Raw genomic sequence first — 18,886 nt, forward strand, 5'->3', positions numbered from 1 at the left:
AAGGCAGAGAGAGCTCCATTATCCTGTATCTGGGACTGGATGTTTTACGCTTACTATCCACTATGATGATTAGAACTTTGTTTTTCATATGTAGGTTCAGTAAATAGTTATTACTTGATAATTTTTTAGCATTTTTGCGTACATTTCCAGTTAAATTTATATAAAGCATCATCTATAGACTATATAGATACATAGATTATATATAGTGTATAATTTTATTGTGTATATTTTATGGTGTCTATAGTGTATATTATATAATTTCAGTGTGGAGTGCTCCTTTTGGTGTCAGGTGTTCGTGTAGAGCCCTGGACTGAGTGTAAGGGCATCTGGTTCTTGACCCAGCTCTGTAGCTGTGCTTGCATGACCTTGGACAAGCCTCTCAACCTCTTTATCTAAGTATCTTGAAATAAAGGGCTTAGACTAGATCAGCGGTTTCACTTTTTTGTCTATGATCTGCAACAGCTTTAATTTTACATTGTGACCAATACAATCATGGATGTATTTAACTGACATGAAAGTTTCACATGACAGTACTGGTCCCTACTACAGTATTGCCATCTAATATTTTTTATTCTGTTTTATTAAAAACACTGGTTATGGTCCACTAAGGTCATTCCACAACCCACTAATGATTCCACTCACAAACATGTGCCTAGGGGATTTCCAGGCTGTTTCTATTTCAGGAGTCTATGCTTGTCGGTGTTTTACAACAGGTATTTAAAAATGTAGAGTGGTTAAGAGATTCAGAGGTGCAGATGTTGCTCTTACTCTGCTTTGTGTAAATATGCTGCCTAGTATATTGTACCTCAGTAGTGACCTCAACATTTACATTGCATTTACTATACACAACACAAGGATAGAGAAGAAGTAGCATGTTTGTTTATTCAGTAGTCATAATCTAATGGCCACATAGTCTACTCAGATTTTCAAGAGAGTCAGGTACTAGGCCTCATGTCATCTGTGTCACCTTGGACAAGTCTTTTCTGTTCCAATATACCTGAGGCTCAGGACCTACCTCTATCAGTTAAGGTTCACTGACAGCTTTTTGGGATGGGAAGAATCAGAAGGTATGTGAAGGGTAGAAGGAAAGGCTTTTTGTGTTGTGTGCAATCCTCTGATCTCAATCATTTTATCTGCTTTGGTTACACATGCACCTCCATGCTCTTTCCTTCCCCTACCCAGTCCAAGCAATGCACACATACCTTTGATCTAATTTCCAGTCTTCCATAGGGTCTCAGGTTCATGATCATTTAAGCAGAAGGGCTTTCCCGGACTTCTGGACTAGGTTAGGGCCTCTGGCTAAATGTTTCCATAAGTACCCTTGCAATGACTTCTGACACCAACTACCCAGGTAGGTGAAACTTCATAGGTTAAAGACACAGTCTCCTATAAGACTGTCCTCACTTCAGACATCAGTCACAAATTTAGGGGTGGTGTCTCCAGGTCACTCACTTGACCAGCTGGCTACTAATTTGGGGGTTACCACTACCCCCTCAGGTTCAATAATTCACTATAAGGACTCACAGAACTCAGGAACGTGCTACACTTAGAATTACAGTTTTATAGCAAAAGGATACAAATCAAAACCAGCCAAAGTGAAAGACTCATAGGGAGAGGTCTGGGAGAATCCCAAATTCAAAGCTTCTGTTGCCTCCTCCCTATAGAGTCACAACACTACACCCTCCTAGCACATGGCACATTGATGTGTAACTATCTGAAGTTTCGCCAGCCTGGGAAACTCAACGCTTCCGTGCCCAGAGTTTTATCTGGATTTCATTATGTAAGCCACCAAGTTGAATTCAACCTCCAGGCCCCCCTCTCCCCTCCCCAGAGGTATGGCTGGTACCACCTGGATCAAAGTCCCAAACGTCTAATCACATAGCTGGTCTTTCTGGCCTGCCCATGCCATGCCCATGATGAGCCATCTCCTTAGCATAAACTGTCAGGGCCCGCCATGAGGTTCTATCACTCCAAGGCTTTAAGAGGATCTCTCGCATGACTGGGGACAGAGGCCAGCCAAATTCTTTATTACACAACCTTATACTTGACTTCTCGTACCATGCCTCTCATCAATTTATAGTTGTTGAACGTCTGCTTTCTGCCCAAGGTTGTGTCTTTTTAAACTTAAACTACATATGTTTTCAGTGGCTATTAAGACCACTCACATTTTCTATTTTTTTTCTTCAATCTCTTTTACCAGCTATATTTTTCCAGGAACTGCTCCATTTAATTTTCTTCTGCTCCTCATGAGACTATATTGTAACATTCTTTGAAGTTGAATCACCAGATTATGGTGCTTGTTGCACAATGGATTGTGACTGACCTTGAAAAGCAAATTCAGATAAATCCAAAGTCACCGGTTGCCTGTATTATACAAAAATAAAATGAAACATTTGACGTCAGCGACCTTCCATCTTTGCCTGACACCCACAAGGAAGTCAGCTACAAAGTCTTTTGAGTATGTGCACGCCGGCCACGCAGTCCCCTCGTTACATCACGCTCACGGGCTTTTAAGGAAATGCGCGATCACTCGCAACACCCTGACACCAACGCCGACAACCGCCCCGGGGCACCTTGACAACGGCGCCTAGGGCCCCTGCGCAGGCGCAGAAGCGGCGCGGGCGTCTCTGCTCAGGCACTGCCGAGGACGCCCCCGAGGGCCTCGGACGTCTGGGGCCGGAAGTGGCGCGTGTTCGGCCTTTCCGGGTCCCTCGCGGCGGGCGTCAGGTCTGAGCGGCGTCGTCAGCTCTAAGGGTTCGCGGCTAACGGCGTCTTTGCGGGCCCAGCCGCCGCCGACCCTACTCCTCTGGAGAGAAGATGGTGGGCCGGAACAGCGCCATCGCCGCGGGTGTGTGCGGGGCCCTTTTCATCGGGTACTGCATTTACTTCGACCGCAAGAGACGGAGTGACCCCAACTTCAAGAACAGGCTGCGAGAACGTGAGTGGGTCCCCTCGCCCCCAGGCTTGCTGCTCCCTCCGTCTCTCCCCCCCCGCGCGCCGCCGTTCTCAGCGTGCCCCTCCCCGCCGGGCGGGCTGGGGGCGTCGGGCTGCCGCGCGCTGGGCGGCCGCGTGGTGTAGGCCGGCCTGGCGGCCGCGAGCTAACCACCCGGAAAAAGGTGATGGCGCTGGCTGCGCGCTCCCGGCGCCCCGTCTGGCTCGGGTGCCCTGCATGATTCTCTCCATTTTGGAGGAACGATCTTTCCCATTTTGTTTTTCCCAAACGCTTTTGCTATATGAGTGCACTCTTCGTTTGTATTACAATTTAGGATGTGTGTGGGACGCGGGGCAGGGGTAAGGTCTTTTTTTGTCGTTCACCTTTTTAAATCTCTATTCTTAACTCGAAAGTCGTGTTTTTTGTATTTTACGGATTTGCGCTTGAGACTAAATTCGCAAATCCAACGCGGTATCGTTGTTGCATTCTTAAACCCTCTTGGCAGCTTCGTTCTAAATGCTTCCAAGATATGAATGAATGCTATAGAAATTGCAGGGGAGTCCAAAGGGCTGCGCTTCGCCTGTGGCTCAGTCTTATTTCATACCTGCGACATCTTTTAGGAGAGATTTACAAGAGAGAAATCGTGTCACCAGAACCATTGTGGTCTTTGAGTTTCGAAGGCATACTCGTTTGCAACAGTAGATGAGCAAATTTGTGGCAATAAGAAATATTTTTGTAACTTATCTGGGTTGCTCAGTCAAAACAGTTTCTGAAATTAAAATTGATAGGTAAGTTATTAAAGCCCCGGAAGTACAAAGAAGTGATTATCCTATTTTATACTTAGTATTTTATTAAGCTATAATAAGTCATTTCTGGTGTTCTCTAGCCACATGTGGCTAGTGACTAGCGTATTGAACATCACTGATGTTACACTAGCTGCAGTATGACGTCTAATTCTAGCTCTCATGTTTTAAGAGGGAAGGGATATAGAGATAATTTATTTATGGTTAGGTAGAGTAATGGAAAGAATGCTGTTTTGGATTCACACTGAGTTTCCAGGCCCAAGTTAGTCACAGATTAGCAGCATAATCTTGGGCTTTCTGAATCTTAATTTTCTTAGCTTGTGAAATCAGATGATGCCATCTTGCTCTAGTTGGTTTTGTGAAGATTGAGATGTTGAAGTGCCCACCACCATTCCTGTTATAGGGAAGGCCCCTCCATAAATGCTGGCTGTAAATGTAACTACTGGAATTTAGATCGTTTTCCTTTGCTTTTAAAAATAGTTGGGGTGTGTGTGGGGATGCAGAGCTCTAAAGAATGGATTAACCCTTTCTTCCTTGGAAACACTGCAAGCCTGTTGTTGAAAACCTTGAAAAACTAATTTTTTGTTGAAGAAATCATAGAAGCTTTCATTTTAGAGAAATTCAAAAATCTCTTATTTTCAAAATTCCTTTTCCATCATCTTAAGTCCATAAATTTTTTTTCTGGCTTTAGCAATAGCCTAACAATTTAAGTGGTCAGGGTTGAATTATTATTAGCTGAGTGACCTTGGGCAACTGACTTAAAGCTTTAGTTTCCCTTTTTTGTAAAATAGTGTAGTAAATGTAGGGTTTAGTACAGTCCCTGGCACGTGGTAATTGATGGATGCTAACGATTGTTTTGAATATAATTATTATTTGATATTTTTTTAGCAAGGAAAACTTTTATTTAGAGAAACTTTGTATTGGCTGATTTTAAGAACTTGGGAGTGTTTTGTATTTGTGGAATGAAGTTGATTTCAGTTTAGTTAATTTTGAGTTTTTCTGGTTTAATTTCAAATATAGTATTTACTTCTGCAATAAAAGGGCAGAGTTTCTCAAATCAGTCATTTTGGCTTGTTAGTGTTCCTGATAATTTTTTTTAAAGAAAAGAGGCTTAAGTTATTTAAAACAGGTTTGAGGTTAGATGTGGGATTCTAATTTATTCAGATTTTTTGTCTTCCCTTAGCAAGAGCAGATTATCAGGACTCTTAAAGCATAATTTTTATTAATGTAAACAATCATTAATAAATGAAAACCTCCAAATTATAGTGCCAGCTACAGGTGTGTTTCATTATACAGCACTGTATAAAATGATACATCATTTTTAAATATGTTAAGTAATCTTATTTAAATGAATGCTTTAAGAATGATTTAGATTTGGACTTTTTGTAAGCTCATGTTTTATGTGTATTTTTTAAAGTAGATAAAATCTGTTTTAACTTGTTGGGTTTATACAGTAGCACTTGGGACTAATTGCAAATATTGAGTCCACGCCTGATTTTGCTGACTGAGTGTGTACCTTGATTTTTCAGTCTTGTTACCATCTGTCCTGTATCGCAGAGATACTGTATGATACTCTCTCTGAAAATAAGTTAATGTAACGAGTTAATTGTCTTATGAAACTGAAGCCAGAATTTTAGTCTTATGGCTAGACGTTTTAAAGTAACTAAGCGATCTTAAAATTAGGGTAAGTGTATCAGTCAAACATTCACCAACAATCACATACTTCTCTCCACCCAATTAAAAAAACAAAACTATAAGATTGGATAGTAATGGAAACTAAGTTTCTCTCTACTGGTTTCATTATCATTTTTGTCATTTTCCATAAATTTTGGCTTAGCAAATTGTATTTCTGTGTTTATTCCACAAACTTGGGCATGTTCTTTTCTGAGTTGCCTTTTATTTTGATGGGAATGTCTTCACTTTTTTTACAGTATATAGAGGCAGTATAGAGGAATGTTTGAGTACACATGCTGTGAAATTTGGCTGCCTGGGTTTGAATCACCACTCCACCACTTACTAGTTGTGACATTGGTAAATTTTCTTGTCTGTAAAATGGGGATGATAATAGTACCTGTCTTAATGTTACTGTGAGGATTAAATATGCTAATTAATAACATTTAGAGTAGTATCTGGCATGTAGCATCTAAAATCTACTGAGTGCTTATCCTTAACATCTAAGGGTTCCTTGTCTTCATGTCCAATTCCTCTGTGAAGTCTTCCATTTCTCTTCTAGTCTTAATACTCGCCTTCCAGCATTAGTCTGTACCTTGATATTTAGTAATTAGTTAATGTAGTCTGGTATCATTTATTATTTTCTGCCTGAAGAGGGCTCAACAAAACCCTTAAACAAATTGAGGGTAGAATATGTTATGTGTTCTGTTTCCCCAGAGTTAGTTGCCCAGTGATGATGTAGGAAAAGTAGTTTGTTTAAAAAGTAGGCAGTCTTCAAATTAATATGTAAGATCAGCTTTAACCTATATTTGTCTATTGAAACTGCTAGAATTGTATACAAGCCTTAGAGTTGAGCACTTAATGTATTATGGGGGCTAGAGTTGGCAAGAGATGCTGGTGTGGTTAAACTCGGTTTGTAAGGATAGATAGGAAAGGAAGGTTCCCTGGCAATAGTAAATTAACCATCTGTCTGCAGTTGGTTGAACAGGTCAGTGCCTGTTTAGTCATGCACTGGGACTTGGATTTGTAGAGTGGTTTAAGGTTTTCATAGCACATTTGCATGTTTTATACCTTTTGTTTCTTGCAGTAGTAGAGTTAAGCATGCCTTATCTTTGGCGAGTTGAGATTTATTTGCCAAAGATCACCTAGGTAATAAGCATTAGAGCCTTACCTTTCTTTTTTTTTTTTAAAGATTTATTTATTTATTTTCGCCCCAAAGCCCCAGTAGATAGTTGTATGTCATAGTTGCACAGCTTTCTAGTTGCCGTATGTGGGACGCGACCTCAGCGTGGCCGGAGAAGCGGTGCGTCGGTGTGCGCCCGGGATCCGAAACCGGGCCGCCAGCATCAGAGAGCACGCACTTAACCGCTAAGCCACAGGGCCGGCCCAAGCCTTACCTTTCTTACGGATGCCCCATGGTCATTCTCCATGTCATTGGTAGTTTTTAGTGACTAGTGAAACTTACTTCTGTAGGTATTTAGGGTAGCACAGCTCCTTAGCTGAGGAGTTGTTGAACTGTTTCAATATCTCGTGCTTATATGGCACGTTATAAATCAGCCACTGTTAAAAAATTCTTTACGTGCATTAACTCACTTAATCCTCCTAACAACTCTGAGGCAGGTACTTTTCTTAGACCAATTTTGCATAGAGAGAAAGTGAGGCACAGATTATTGTAACTTGCCCAAGGTCACACTGCTAGTAAGTGGGAGAGCTGGCATCTAAACAAAGCCCAGGCCTCCTTTGTGCCAGCACCCTTTCATGTGGATTGTACAATTAAATAACAATTTAAAATGCTGTGAGTGTCCTAGTATTGGTTTGGTGTTAAGGGTTAACTAATTGATGACTGAGATTTTAAACAACATCCCTTACTCCTGAGATTTGTGGTATTGCTATTTCATATCAAAAACAAGACAAGTTTTTTCCTTAACTGGTCAGCAGTAGTTGACAAGAATTTAGCAGTGCACCCCACTTCCCCCCCACTTTTTGCCAAATGCATAAATACTATATTTACTTTTTTCCCGCCATTTAAGAATGCCAGATAGTTTCCAACATTCAGTAAAGATAGAAGCTGTTACATTTCGGTAATAAAACTCCCTAACAGCAGTGGCTTAATGCTTGCTGTTTCATGTCCTGTGTAGGTTGGGGGCGGGGGCTTGCTCTGCGTATGGTAATTACTCAAGAGACCCAGCCATTGGAACTGTCTCCATCTTGTAAATTGCTGATCCTGGCACTCCAGAGGGAAGGAAAAAGCTCCTGCTCAGAAATGTCACATTGCCCATAGCTCATTGACCAGAACTATCCCCATGACCCTGACAGAGCACAAGGAGACCAGAGAAGAAGAGAGCCTGAGTCAGGAATGTTTTGTAAATAGAATGAATGATTGCTACAGCAGTTAGACTTCTTTTGATTCCGATTTTAAGAATGATAAAGTGAAGGTACTCCATTTCTTGCAGGAAGAAAGAAACAAAAGCTTGCCAAGGAGAGAGCTGGACTTTCTAAGGTAATACTCAATCTATTTTTTTGTTTAGATTGTATTATATACTTTATAGAAATAATTTTTTTAAAATCTACTTCAAGTATGTATTTGGAGAAAGCTAGTTGATATTAGAGATTGACTTTTTATTTTAAAATATAATTTGTTGTTTTTAGGAATAGTTAACTCAGTTCAGCTGCCGATTATCTGGTCCTTCATTGTTCCCCCTTTGTTAGCCATGACAGCAGACAGCGTAGTGTATGAGCAATATTTAAGGAATAAATTATAGTCTCCAGAAGACATTTACACCAAAAGGTTGAAACTTCCTCTCACTCAGCTGCTTCAAAATGATAAAATAAAACATTTATTAGTTTAATTTTCCTTCCTCCAACTTCCTTTAAAAGAACCACATCTGTTTGTTTCAAAAGTTACATAAGTTATTCACACTCACTGATCCGGAATCCCACCACCTGACAAATTTTTACCTTGTTGTAATATGTAAATGTAGATATAAATCTTTTTATTCATTTTTTTCTTTTCTTAGATCCTGTGTTCATGATTATTTTTAATGACTACATAGGTTTATCTGCTTGGTAAAAAATGTTCTGTGGCATGTGTAAGTAAATTAAGTAAGTAAATGTAATCGTTGTGCGTATGGCTTTTCTTTTTTATTGAGATTAGTTTCATTATCTAGGTTTCCAGGACTTGGACTACTGGATCAGTAGTGGTTCTTTTTAAAGCAAGTCGAAACAAGGAAAACTTAAATCAACAAATGTTACATTTGTTATTTTGAAACAGTGGAATAATCAACACAGCTAACTGACTGGGCACCATAATAATGAAGTGAAACTGGGAAGCAGCCACTTTGTTCTATTATGTCCACCTACCTTTCTGACATATACAATATGTTCATTATGCTTTTAGTAGCCTTTTCTTTGTAAGGATATAGGAAAATAGACATAGATTTCTGCATCGATGTGTATCAGTTATGATTGAATTCTTGCCCTGTGCTGAAATAGTCAATGAAAGATGCCTCCACTTTCAGAAATTTAAATTTTTTCACCTATGTTGGTAATAAGAGCATATATAATATAATTCAAGAACCAAAAACGTCCATTAATAGAAGTCTAGGTTTTTAAATAAAAGCAGACTTTTTAATACCGAAGTACAATAAAATGAGGTATGCCTGTAGTAGGTTTACGTTTTTTAAAAAGATAGGCCATATAGCTGGTGGTATTATATATTACCATAATCGTTCAATCTGGTAATACGTAACAAACTACAAAGCAAAAACACAGAAATGCAAGCTTATTTCAATAAAGCTGCTTGTAATTGTTTATAATAGCAAAAAAATTAGAAGTAGCTCAAGTGTCCAACAAATAGATCATGATTATGCAATCATATATTCCTCAATGGTGTATTCTATTGCCATTTAAAAATAACTAATCTTTTAGATGCATGTAAAATCTGTAATGTTGAATCAGAACAGATTGATTACAGTTATGTAAAAATTTATAACGGTGATCAGAAAATAGTGTAAATAGTAAAGTGCATGTTTTATGGTAGAGATGTTTGTACTTTTGGTTTTTTACTTTAGGTTTGATTTATGGCTTTCTAAGAACTGTTCAAATACCAGTTTGATCAATAAGTATTTTTTTCTTGCATTTATTTGAATGTAGATACTAAACTCTAATACTTGAGATTGTTATTGAAGAGTAAATTTCTTTTTATTGTTTTTTAGAATGAGCTATTCAATTTTTTGTTGTTTTATTTTTAGTGGCATGATTTTCTGTGTTGGTTATAGCCCCTGGCATAATTTTGGTATCAATTACTAAATATTCTATTTCAAACAGTTACCTGACCTTAAAGATGCTGAAGCTGTTCAGAAATTCTTCCTCGAAGAAATACAGCTTGGTGAAGAGTTACTAGCCCAAGGTAATAATTATTAAAAGACTAGGAAACTAGATAGAATTCTTCACACTAATATAAATTTATGGTGATAAGGGGCTTTTTTTGTGTAGTGTGGCTGTTTTTTTAAAAAGGTAGTCTAAATATTTCAAGAGGAGTTTTTAGGCATTTAATAATGTGAGGATGGAATATTTTATTTAAGACTGGCTCTAGAAATAAATATTTCTTGTGGGTTATCATTGTCCATAATACATTTTGAGTGAGTTTTAGATTTACTTGATGTATGATATAGAGAAGAAAATAAGTAATCTTTACAAATGAGGTTACTTTTAAGTAGTTTAGAGAATATCGTCATAGTGCAATATGTAAATAGTAACTGAAGGAATATGATCTAGGAATATGTTCCCTCAACTCGTTCATCTAATCTTCAAGTCTTTAGTCTAGTACTTATAGGAAGGATTGGCTAATACAAGTCTCAGAGAAGGTTAATTTACTTGAGTGGGGTCACACAGTGAGTTCTTGGTCGTCTGATTTCAGAAGCAATCAGTGGTCTGAATCTGACCCGGAGTTGAGGCTTTGTGCTTTATGTATCCCATCAATAGGAGTCAGAGGTTTTTTCAAAAAAAAAATACTACTATGAAATTAAAATGATCAGATTTCCAAATTTGAAAGCTATAATTCATTTAGTAATTTAGTGTCTTATAAGTCTGTTTAGTGTCAAAGTAGCTTGTATCTCAAAAGTGGCTTTGAAGTAGTTGCTTTCATGAGTAAAAATGGTATCAGTTGTCAAGTTTTTCTTATTCTCATTGCTGTATCATAATAGATTTACAGAGTTTTGAACTACATGATGCAGGTCATTTATGATTTTTTATTTGTTTATTTTATGGGAAGAGATTAAAGGCTTAAGATGGTGGTGACCATTGTTACTTTTCATCCTGTATCGTTTTTCCCAAGAAATAATTTCTTTTTTTTTTTTTTTGAGGAAGTAATTTATCTTCTATTTGGATGGTATAGTAGACTGATAAATATTTAATAAAAATGGAAATGCCTTACTAGAAAATAATTGTGACTTTTTCCCCCGATATAATAAGAAAAATGTGAAGTTTAATCATAGGGCAATAGTAAAGCACTTAAATCCTCATAAAGATCATTTTAGATAATATAATTGTATTACTTTAATATTTGAAAAGAAAAATCTGTGTATAGTGATATCTGTGTTTCTAAGGATATAGATTGTAATATTTCAATTAATGTAAACAAATTCTCAAATAAAATTTCTTTTTTCTGCTCATAAATAAAGATGTTTATTTGATACTATCAAAATTTTCTTCTAGCCTCCAAAATATAAACAGTATTTTAAATTGTTTAACTTATAATCTAAGATATTATAGGGCCGGCCCTGTGGCTTAGCGGTTAAGTGTGCACGCTCTGCTGCTGGCGGCCCAGGTTCGGATCCCGGGCGTGCACCGATGCACCGCTTCTCCAGCCATGCTGAGGCCACGTCCCACATACAGCAACTAGAAGGATGTGCAGCTATGATATACAACTATCTACTGGGGCTTTGGGGGGAAAAATAAAATCTTTAAAAAAAAATCTAAGCTATTATAATACACTCCGTATTACTTATATTTGGATTATCTTGGAGATCCATGCACTGTGGCCATCAGTCTATCTGACTTGAGCTATTAGATCCAGATTGAGGACAGTTACTCAGGGTGGTTGGGGGAGGGGAGTTCAAGGAGGGATAGGAAAGAGTTGTATTTTTTCCCCAAGCTCATGTTCCTCACTTCAACCCCAAATACCCAGTGAATTACTTAACAACTTAGCTGCCAAGCTGTCTTTCTTTTGGTGGAAACTGCCAACCTGCCTTGAGGTAGAAGACTTAGATGGTTAAAATTAGGAAAAAGTCAACATCAAAGTAAGCCGGGTGAAAGCATAAACATTTGGGGCAGTGAGCATCATTGCTTGATGAGGTCTCCTTCATCCAGGGATCTTCCATAAGCATATTCCCTTAAATGAGCAAGATCTTATCTCAGGAGACGTGAACGGGATCAAGTCTACAAGTGCAACGAGGAAATGGTTTCACCTGCACTGAGTTGCTGTGGTTCATTAATTGTTTTCAGTGTATTTAGAAGTATTTGGAGGTGTCTCAGAGGATCCCTTGTGTTCTACACATACCACTCCAGTAGCAGCTCTATTTCCATTTAATAATCAGAATTAATATCCCCAGGCAACAATGTAATCCCCTCTATTGCCTGTAAATTCAGTGTGGGAAAATTTCGTGGCCAAGTGGCTTCTTAATTTCTGAGTCAGTGGAGCCATTGTGTCCCCGATGGAAGTCCAAGCGCATGCAGGAGACCTAAGTCTTTTATTTTATATTTTCCACTTTTAATACTTCTTTGTAGAGTTCTGCTTTCTTCGGTTTGAATACCTCAATCTTCAGATTTTCTCAAGTGAAAAAGTTACAGCAGGCAATTCCTCTTCATATACCAGTCTTCAGTCCCTTGCTTGGTCACATTCTTATTCAGTGGTTGGAAAACTTTGGGTTTACTGATTTGTTATAAAGGATACAACTCAGGAGCAGCCCAATGGGAGAGATGCATAGGGCAAGGTATGGAGGGTGGGAGGGGGTCAGGAGCTTCCATGCCTTCTCTGCGTGCACCACCCTCCTAGCACCAAGATGTGTTCACCAACCAAGAAGCTCAAGAAGTAACTTCTTGACATAGTTAGAATTTGCTCAGTTTCACCTAAAGAGTTAGAAATGGCCCAGTCCCTTCATTAAAGTTGCTAACTAAGAAAGATTAGAAATAAATAAGCAAGTGAACCAATCACAATGTCCGCAAGTGCAGAAGAACACAAGATAGATAGCGATCAGGGAAACATGCAGAAGAACACAAGATAGATAGCAATCAGGGAAACATTTCGCGTCTCCTTTAGACATGCACTTCAGCTCCTTGAAAGGGAAAGGGAGAGCGTTCTGCTCAACACTAAAGCAGTGCTTGATACCAGGTGGCGACTTTAGTCCTGTAACACTGGATTTGATCTTCTGTGCTGTGTAATAGATAGATAATATGATGCATTCGATGCTGTTGGTGTTAATAAAAGATACCACTTATGATCTGGCTGTCCAGTCAGCAAAAGTAGCAACATCTGCTTTTCACAGGAAGGGCGCTCAATATGACGAACTGACTGCAATTGAAGTTCTGTCAATGTATAAATGTATCCTGGATATATAGGATTGTTTAGCATTGTTGGATCCACAGAAAAGACAATTGCCAGTGCTGATTAGGTTTGGAAGAGATTTAAGGCCTTTGGGTGTCTATTCACAAGCAGGAGCTGTCTGCAAGCCAGTCTCTTGATCAGCCATCGACTGGATCAGCGTACAACCCGATTGCGTTGTCCTGATGGGTGTCGTTATTACATAATTTCATTCCCTAGGAAAGGAGTTAGCCAAGCAGGTCAGGATGGTGGCTGCCCATATCCAGGTGACAATGGCTGACATGATCAGGAGGGTATCCGGGACCAATGTATGGATGGAATTGGCAATCCTCGAAGTGGTAGTGGAGATTCAGCTGTTCTTGACCTGAGGTCACAGAGGTTAAGAAAGCCCTTGGAAACCAATACCCATACGCAGGGGTCATCAGACACTTCACAGTATTCAGACTTACCCAAAAGGTTTCCTGACCTTCCCACAACAGCCGGTGGAACAGGAAACACACCATCATATGTTGGATTCAAGACCCTAGAAAGAACACCAAGAGTGACAGTCGCAATACCCATGCTTGTCATCAGCTGGCAAAGTCAAGCAAGTGAAGTCTGATGGTGGAGACATTCCCAAGACACACTTAGTGCCCCCAAGCTTGGGGTAGTGTAGGATATGACAACAGAACCAATCTTTAGGAAAATAAAGTAAATGCATGGGGATGGTCTGAAAATACTTTCTAAAGTCGTGAGTTGCTTTTGTAAAGCCTCTGACCAAATTTTTTGTAGTATTCTTGATTTACTTTATAGTGTGCCTTCCCATAAAGAAAAGTTGAATAGGGAGGAAGTTTAGTAATATAAGCAAGGGTTCTGAAGTTAAGGAGCCCTGGGCTTAATAACTTGAAGCAAATGTCTTAATTTCACTAAGCCTCCATTTCTTCAGATATAAAGTGAGGATACAGCTACTACCTAACTGAATATTGTGAAAATGATGTGAAACTGTTCATATAAGCCAGCAAGAACAGTGCCTCTGGCACCTGGTAAATGTTAGTAGTTACCTAATGTTACGGCAGTGAAAATACTCTGGATAATACTATAACGATGGATACATGTCATTGTGCATTTGTCCAAACACATAGAATGTATAGCAAAGAGTGAATCCTAATGCAAACCATGGACTTTGAATGATTATGGTGACTCAGTGTAGGTTCATCAGCTCTAGCAAAGGTATCACTCTGGTGGGGGTTGTTGATGCGGGAGGTTATGCCTGTGTGGAGGCAGGGGGCATGTGGGAAATCCTTGTGCTTTCCCCTCAGTTTTGTTGTGAACTTTAAACTGCTGAAAAAAAAATAATGTCTTAATAAAAGATTTTTCCAATAGAGTTGTTTTTCAGTAAGGTACATTAAAAGGATTTCTTGCATGGAAAACTCTTATACAGAAGAACACTTAATTTGAAACCATATTTAATAGCACAAAGTTCATTTGCTCAGAGAATTGGGGACAATTCTTTGGAGTTTGATTTAATATGAAGTTAACTGAGGACAAGGACCGCATGGCAGGCACTTATTCAATTAAGCGAACCTTCAAACACTAAACCTTATGTAATTTTTTTTTCTTTGGAAAGTAATGCATCTAGTGTAGGATAAATAAAAAAATGAATCCTACCACTCAGAGATAATCAGTTTTATCTGCTTCTTCGTGCCACTTCGTTATTATAATGACTGTTTTTCCTGCTAGCATCACTTTAAAAATATTTTTTTTTTGTACTTGCATGTGGTAACATTCAAATAGTATAAGGGCTTAGTTTACAGTGAAATTGGGCCCCCTTTCCACCTCAGTCCCCAATCTTCCAGTTCTCTTTATAGAAGAGGACTGTTCCGTTGTTAGTGACTTCTTATGTAATCTTTCAGAAATATCCCAAGTATATAAATAATAATGTACTTGGACATTTCTGCACCTTAATTTCCCCTTTTTTGTATGTGTATTGGAGACACTTCCATATCAGTACATATAATCTGATTTCATTTTTTAATGGCTTTATAATCCTCAGTTATATGAATGAACTGTAGATCATTTCTAAGTTTTTACTTGCATGATGTTTTTGGGCAGTATCACTTGGAGATATAGTGAAGACTTTAGAGTTGAATTTTGACGAAGGCAAATGCTTTTCAGGTTTCATGTTATTTTTATGTAAATCTTCCAGCTGAATATGAGAAGGGTGTAGATCATCTAACAAATGCCATCGCCGTGTGTGGGCAGCCCCAGCAGTTACTGCAGGTGTTACAGCAGACGCTCCCACCACCAGTGTTCCAGATGCTTCTGACTAAGCTTCCAACAATCAGTCAGGTAAGAAGTTGACATATTATGAAATAAAAGTGAGTAGAAACTGAGAATTAATTTAGCGACATTGGCATTTAGAAATGAGCCTAGTGAACATGATGAAGATAGTGCTGGAGAGATCAGTGCTTGAAATTTTCTTCCCTAATAGAAAAACATTCAAGTGAGTGGGCATAAGATCTAGTGATGGTGCTCTAGAAGTGGGTCATGAAGTGTGTCTCCTAGTGTTAAATCACAGGCCTTAGTATTCAAATCCCAGGATTCAGGCCACTGGAGCTGCTTTCTAAAACCAGCTTTCTGCCTACTTTTCTGTGAGACCATGCCATTCAGTCAAGTGGCCTGGCAGAGGACAGAGGAGCCAAGACAGCATAGCCTGCAACCTGGATCATAAAGGACTGTGGGTTCCCTCTGACCTCTCTTGTCTAAAGGCCCCAGTGCTTCTGCTGCTGCCAGGTGGGCTTTGAACTTGGAGCTATTTGATTACATCCTCAAATGCAAAATGCTATTTGTATAAAAGTGTATACATAACTTAAGAGTTTAGTAAAATGCATTCTGTTCATTTTTAATCCTTTCCAAGGAGCCCAGATTGAATCTACTTTTTGGAATAGCATGTGTATTACATGTGTTAATTTCCACAGTTGATGTGATTAGAAATTAGTAAAATGACTGACTGGTTAGTTCTTCAGACTGATCTTTACTCAACTAGATTGGAAAGGGACTGGAAAGAAAATTAAGGTCCCAAAGATTTAAGGGAAAGAGTTGAAAAACCAAGGACTTGGTCCTAATCTTCATGTTTAGACTAATGTGGTTCCCAGTCTGTCTAGATCAGAATCCTCTGTTTAATGTTATCCGATCTTTGAAAGGCAGCATAGCATAGTGTTTTTGCAAAATTGACCTGAGAGTGATGTCTTCTGAAATAGGGGTGAGTTAGGACGAAGCCTGGATTTCTATTAAAATTACCTCCTTTACTCAGTTAATTTGTCTCATGTTATCTGGAAATGTTTTCAAAATGCTAATTTTGAAATACTGTATTCCTTCTTTGTATAATGACTAAGCATTTCCAGGCCAAAAGGGGAAATGTTTGGAGCATAGAATGATCAGTAAAGCACTCATCAGTATTCTTAGTTAATGTGGGAGTGAGAAGGGATTTCAAGTTCTTTTTGGTTTCAGTTATGTAACTGACTAACATGTAGCACAATATAATGTTATACCTCCTTTGTTAACTTGAATTTTGAAATGGGACTGATCCTGTTCATACTGTGGGAGTATCCCACAGTATGATCATCATTTCCTTAGACGATAACAATGTATAAAGTGTTAAATGTTGAAATAAATCTCAGAATGGGTAAACTCGAACAAGATTTGATTCGTTGATTACAAAGAGCATTTTGTGTTGAACTTAGAATCCTGATTAAATGCTTATGATACTTTTGAAAATTAAATTTTTCTTTCTCTTTCAGAGAATTGTAAGTGCTCAGAGCTTGGCTGAAGATGATGTGGAATGAGAAACAAATGTCAACCTGATAATCCCAATTAAAGATATTTTTAAAATCTTAAGTCGGAAGATTTTAAGATTTAAAATCTTAAGCTCTGGGGGAATAAGGGCAAATATGCTTTTATGGACTGTCCTACACTGAAATCTACTGAAGTTAATTTTTACTTTGTGTAGATCCATTTGTCTATTTTATTTATTTTTCCCAGTGGAAAGTGTATTTTGATAGAGAGCTTTTCATTTTATGAATACACTATGAGTTACCGAAATATCATGGGTTTTGTTTATTCCTAAAATGTGCAATTAAAATGTACATGTAACATCACATTATTTACATTAACAATACCCAGTGCTCCGTTTTGAAAGATAGGGAAAAAAGTATAGGAGAAAACTGAAGAATGCACATTTTTTTAAGCTAGTACATTTTGCTGTAATCAGAAAATTGGATGAAAACTTGATCGTGTTTATCAAAACTGAGCATTAAAATCTTTGAGAGTCATTTCTTTCCATTTAATCTCTTAAAAATCTGAGATATGCTGCTGTGCTGTATTAACAACTTTACTCCCACCGTATGTATCAGTCTTGAAATGTTTTTTTAAATCAGTGGATTTAATGTGTTCTGGGTATTTATCTCCTTGTATTTTAGGTACATGTAGTTGCAAATAGCACCGGGAATTAGGTCTGTGTACACCGCTCATCCACCTCTGTGAGCTTCACCAGTTAATGTCTGCCCACTTGCCTCATTTACAAAATGAAGGAATTGGTCTGCTAACTCAGAGAAGTGTCCCTTTCAGCTTCTAGTTTGGTTCTGTTCAACATCTTCAAATCCACCATCCCCTGAGGGATATATTTGTTTGGGTAACCAGGCCTTGGATTTTTTTAATACTCCGAATTTTGCATGCTTGCCTGACTTAGTGTTTCTGAATTGAAAGGTGTAACTTGTGTTGATTTTCACTGAAATCATATGGTTCTGTCACTACTCTTGTAAATTAATTTGAAAGTTTAAGGTAACTGGGATGATATGCTTGTAAAAATGTTCTCCTTTGCTTTTATCTTATATGTACCTCTTTAATCTTCCTTCAATCTGATTCATTTATCTTGTTATAATGAGAATAAGATGTAACCTTGTGGCTGAAGACTTGCAAAGAGTGAAAGTAATGAGACCTCTTATTCTCAAATAGTGACATATTATCTGCAGTCACAGATTCAGTATCAGACTTGAGAATAAAGATTCTTGGTATTTAGTGTCATCTGTTGAACTGAGCAGCATTTCTCATTGTACAGGTTGCCGTTATTCTGTCTAGAAGTCTGTGGAGAGATCCCCAAGGCTTTTCCTGTGTACTAGGCTTTTTGTTTGTTTTACTTACAAACTTTTTTTAACCTTAACCTTGGGTTTTTGTGGTGGTTGTGATATAGTGGAAAGAGTTTGAAATATGTTTCTAAGTTATGCCTCTGGATAGCCGCACAGGCTTGGGCAAATCACGTTACATATCTGAACCGAACCTCCGGTATTCTCATCTATAAAATTAGAATATCAGACTAGGCGACTGACACATTCTAAGGACTCTTCCTCAGGTTACCCTCCAGGTTTGTGATCTTGAACCCTTAAACAGTGTGCTTTTTTTTTTTTTAACACTCAGCATACATTTTTTTTGAGGGGGTAGGGTGGGGAGGGTGACCTATACAACATGCTGGTTAGTCACTTTTACTAATAGAACTTCAAATCCAAAGCAGTGTAATGGTGATTGGTCAGTGATTGACCACACAGCTAGGAAACAAATCTTCTGTCCTGCACCCGCCCACACAGAGGGAGTTTTCAGACCAGGGCCTGTCAAAGGGAAGAGAAGAAGGAATATAGGTCAGAGTCAGAGGGAATATAGGTGGGGAAAAGAGCGAGGCGCAGACAGCTTGCAAGAGAGTAATGGGCCCAGAAAAACTAAGGACTGGTAGAGAAGTGAAGGGTCAACTCAGATTTTGGGAGGGTGTGAAGACTGCCCTTGACAACTGTGGTGCAGTCCAGGCTTGGTATCTGGCTTTCTGAAGAATAATGTTTTGATCTAACGTTTGTT

At 38.5% G+C, this 18,886-nt stretch overlaps 1 protein-coding gene, 1 long non-coding RNA gene and 1 other non-coding gene across 3 annotated transcripts; all 3 read left to right on the top strand.

The window, feature by feature from the left end:
- Positions 1-2,693: 2,693 nt before the first annotated feature.
- Positions 2,694-18,067, top strand: TOMM20 (translocase of outer mitochondrial membrane 20). The gene is made up of 5 exons (XM_004432381.3): positions 2,694-2,938; positions 7,860-7,906; positions 9,733-9,814; positions 15,192-15,334; positions 16,786-18,067. Exons 1-5 carry the CDS (start codon positions 2,818-2,820, stop codon positions 16,828-16,830), a joined length of 438 nt encoding a protein of 145 aa, XP_004432438.1. The 5' UTR covers positions 2,694-2,817; the 3' UTR covers positions 16,831-18,067.
- Positions 2,945-5,767, top strand: LOC147916775 (uncharacterized). Its single transcript, XR_015552443.1, has 2 exons — positions 2,945-3,720; positions 5,667-5,767. It is a non-coding gene; the product is annotated as an uncharacterized LOC147916775 (long non-coding RNA).
- On the top strand, positions 3,413-3,547 carry LOC147916776 (small nucleolar RNA SNORA14). Its single transcript, XR_015552594.1, has one exon. It is a non-coding gene; the product is annotated as a small nucleolar RNA SNORA14 (small nucleolar RNA).
- Positions 18,068-18,886: the final 819 nt, after the last annotated feature.

The sequence above is a fragment of the Ceratotherium simum genome, chromosome 6, assembly GCF_057802395.1.
Source record: "Ceratotherium simum simum isolate JZ-2026a chromosome 6, ASM5780239v1, whole genome shotgun sequence".
Classification (NCBI taxonomy): domain Eukaryota; kingdom Metazoa; phylum Chordata; class Mammalia; order Perissodactyla; family Rhinocerotidae; genus Ceratotherium; species Ceratotherium simum.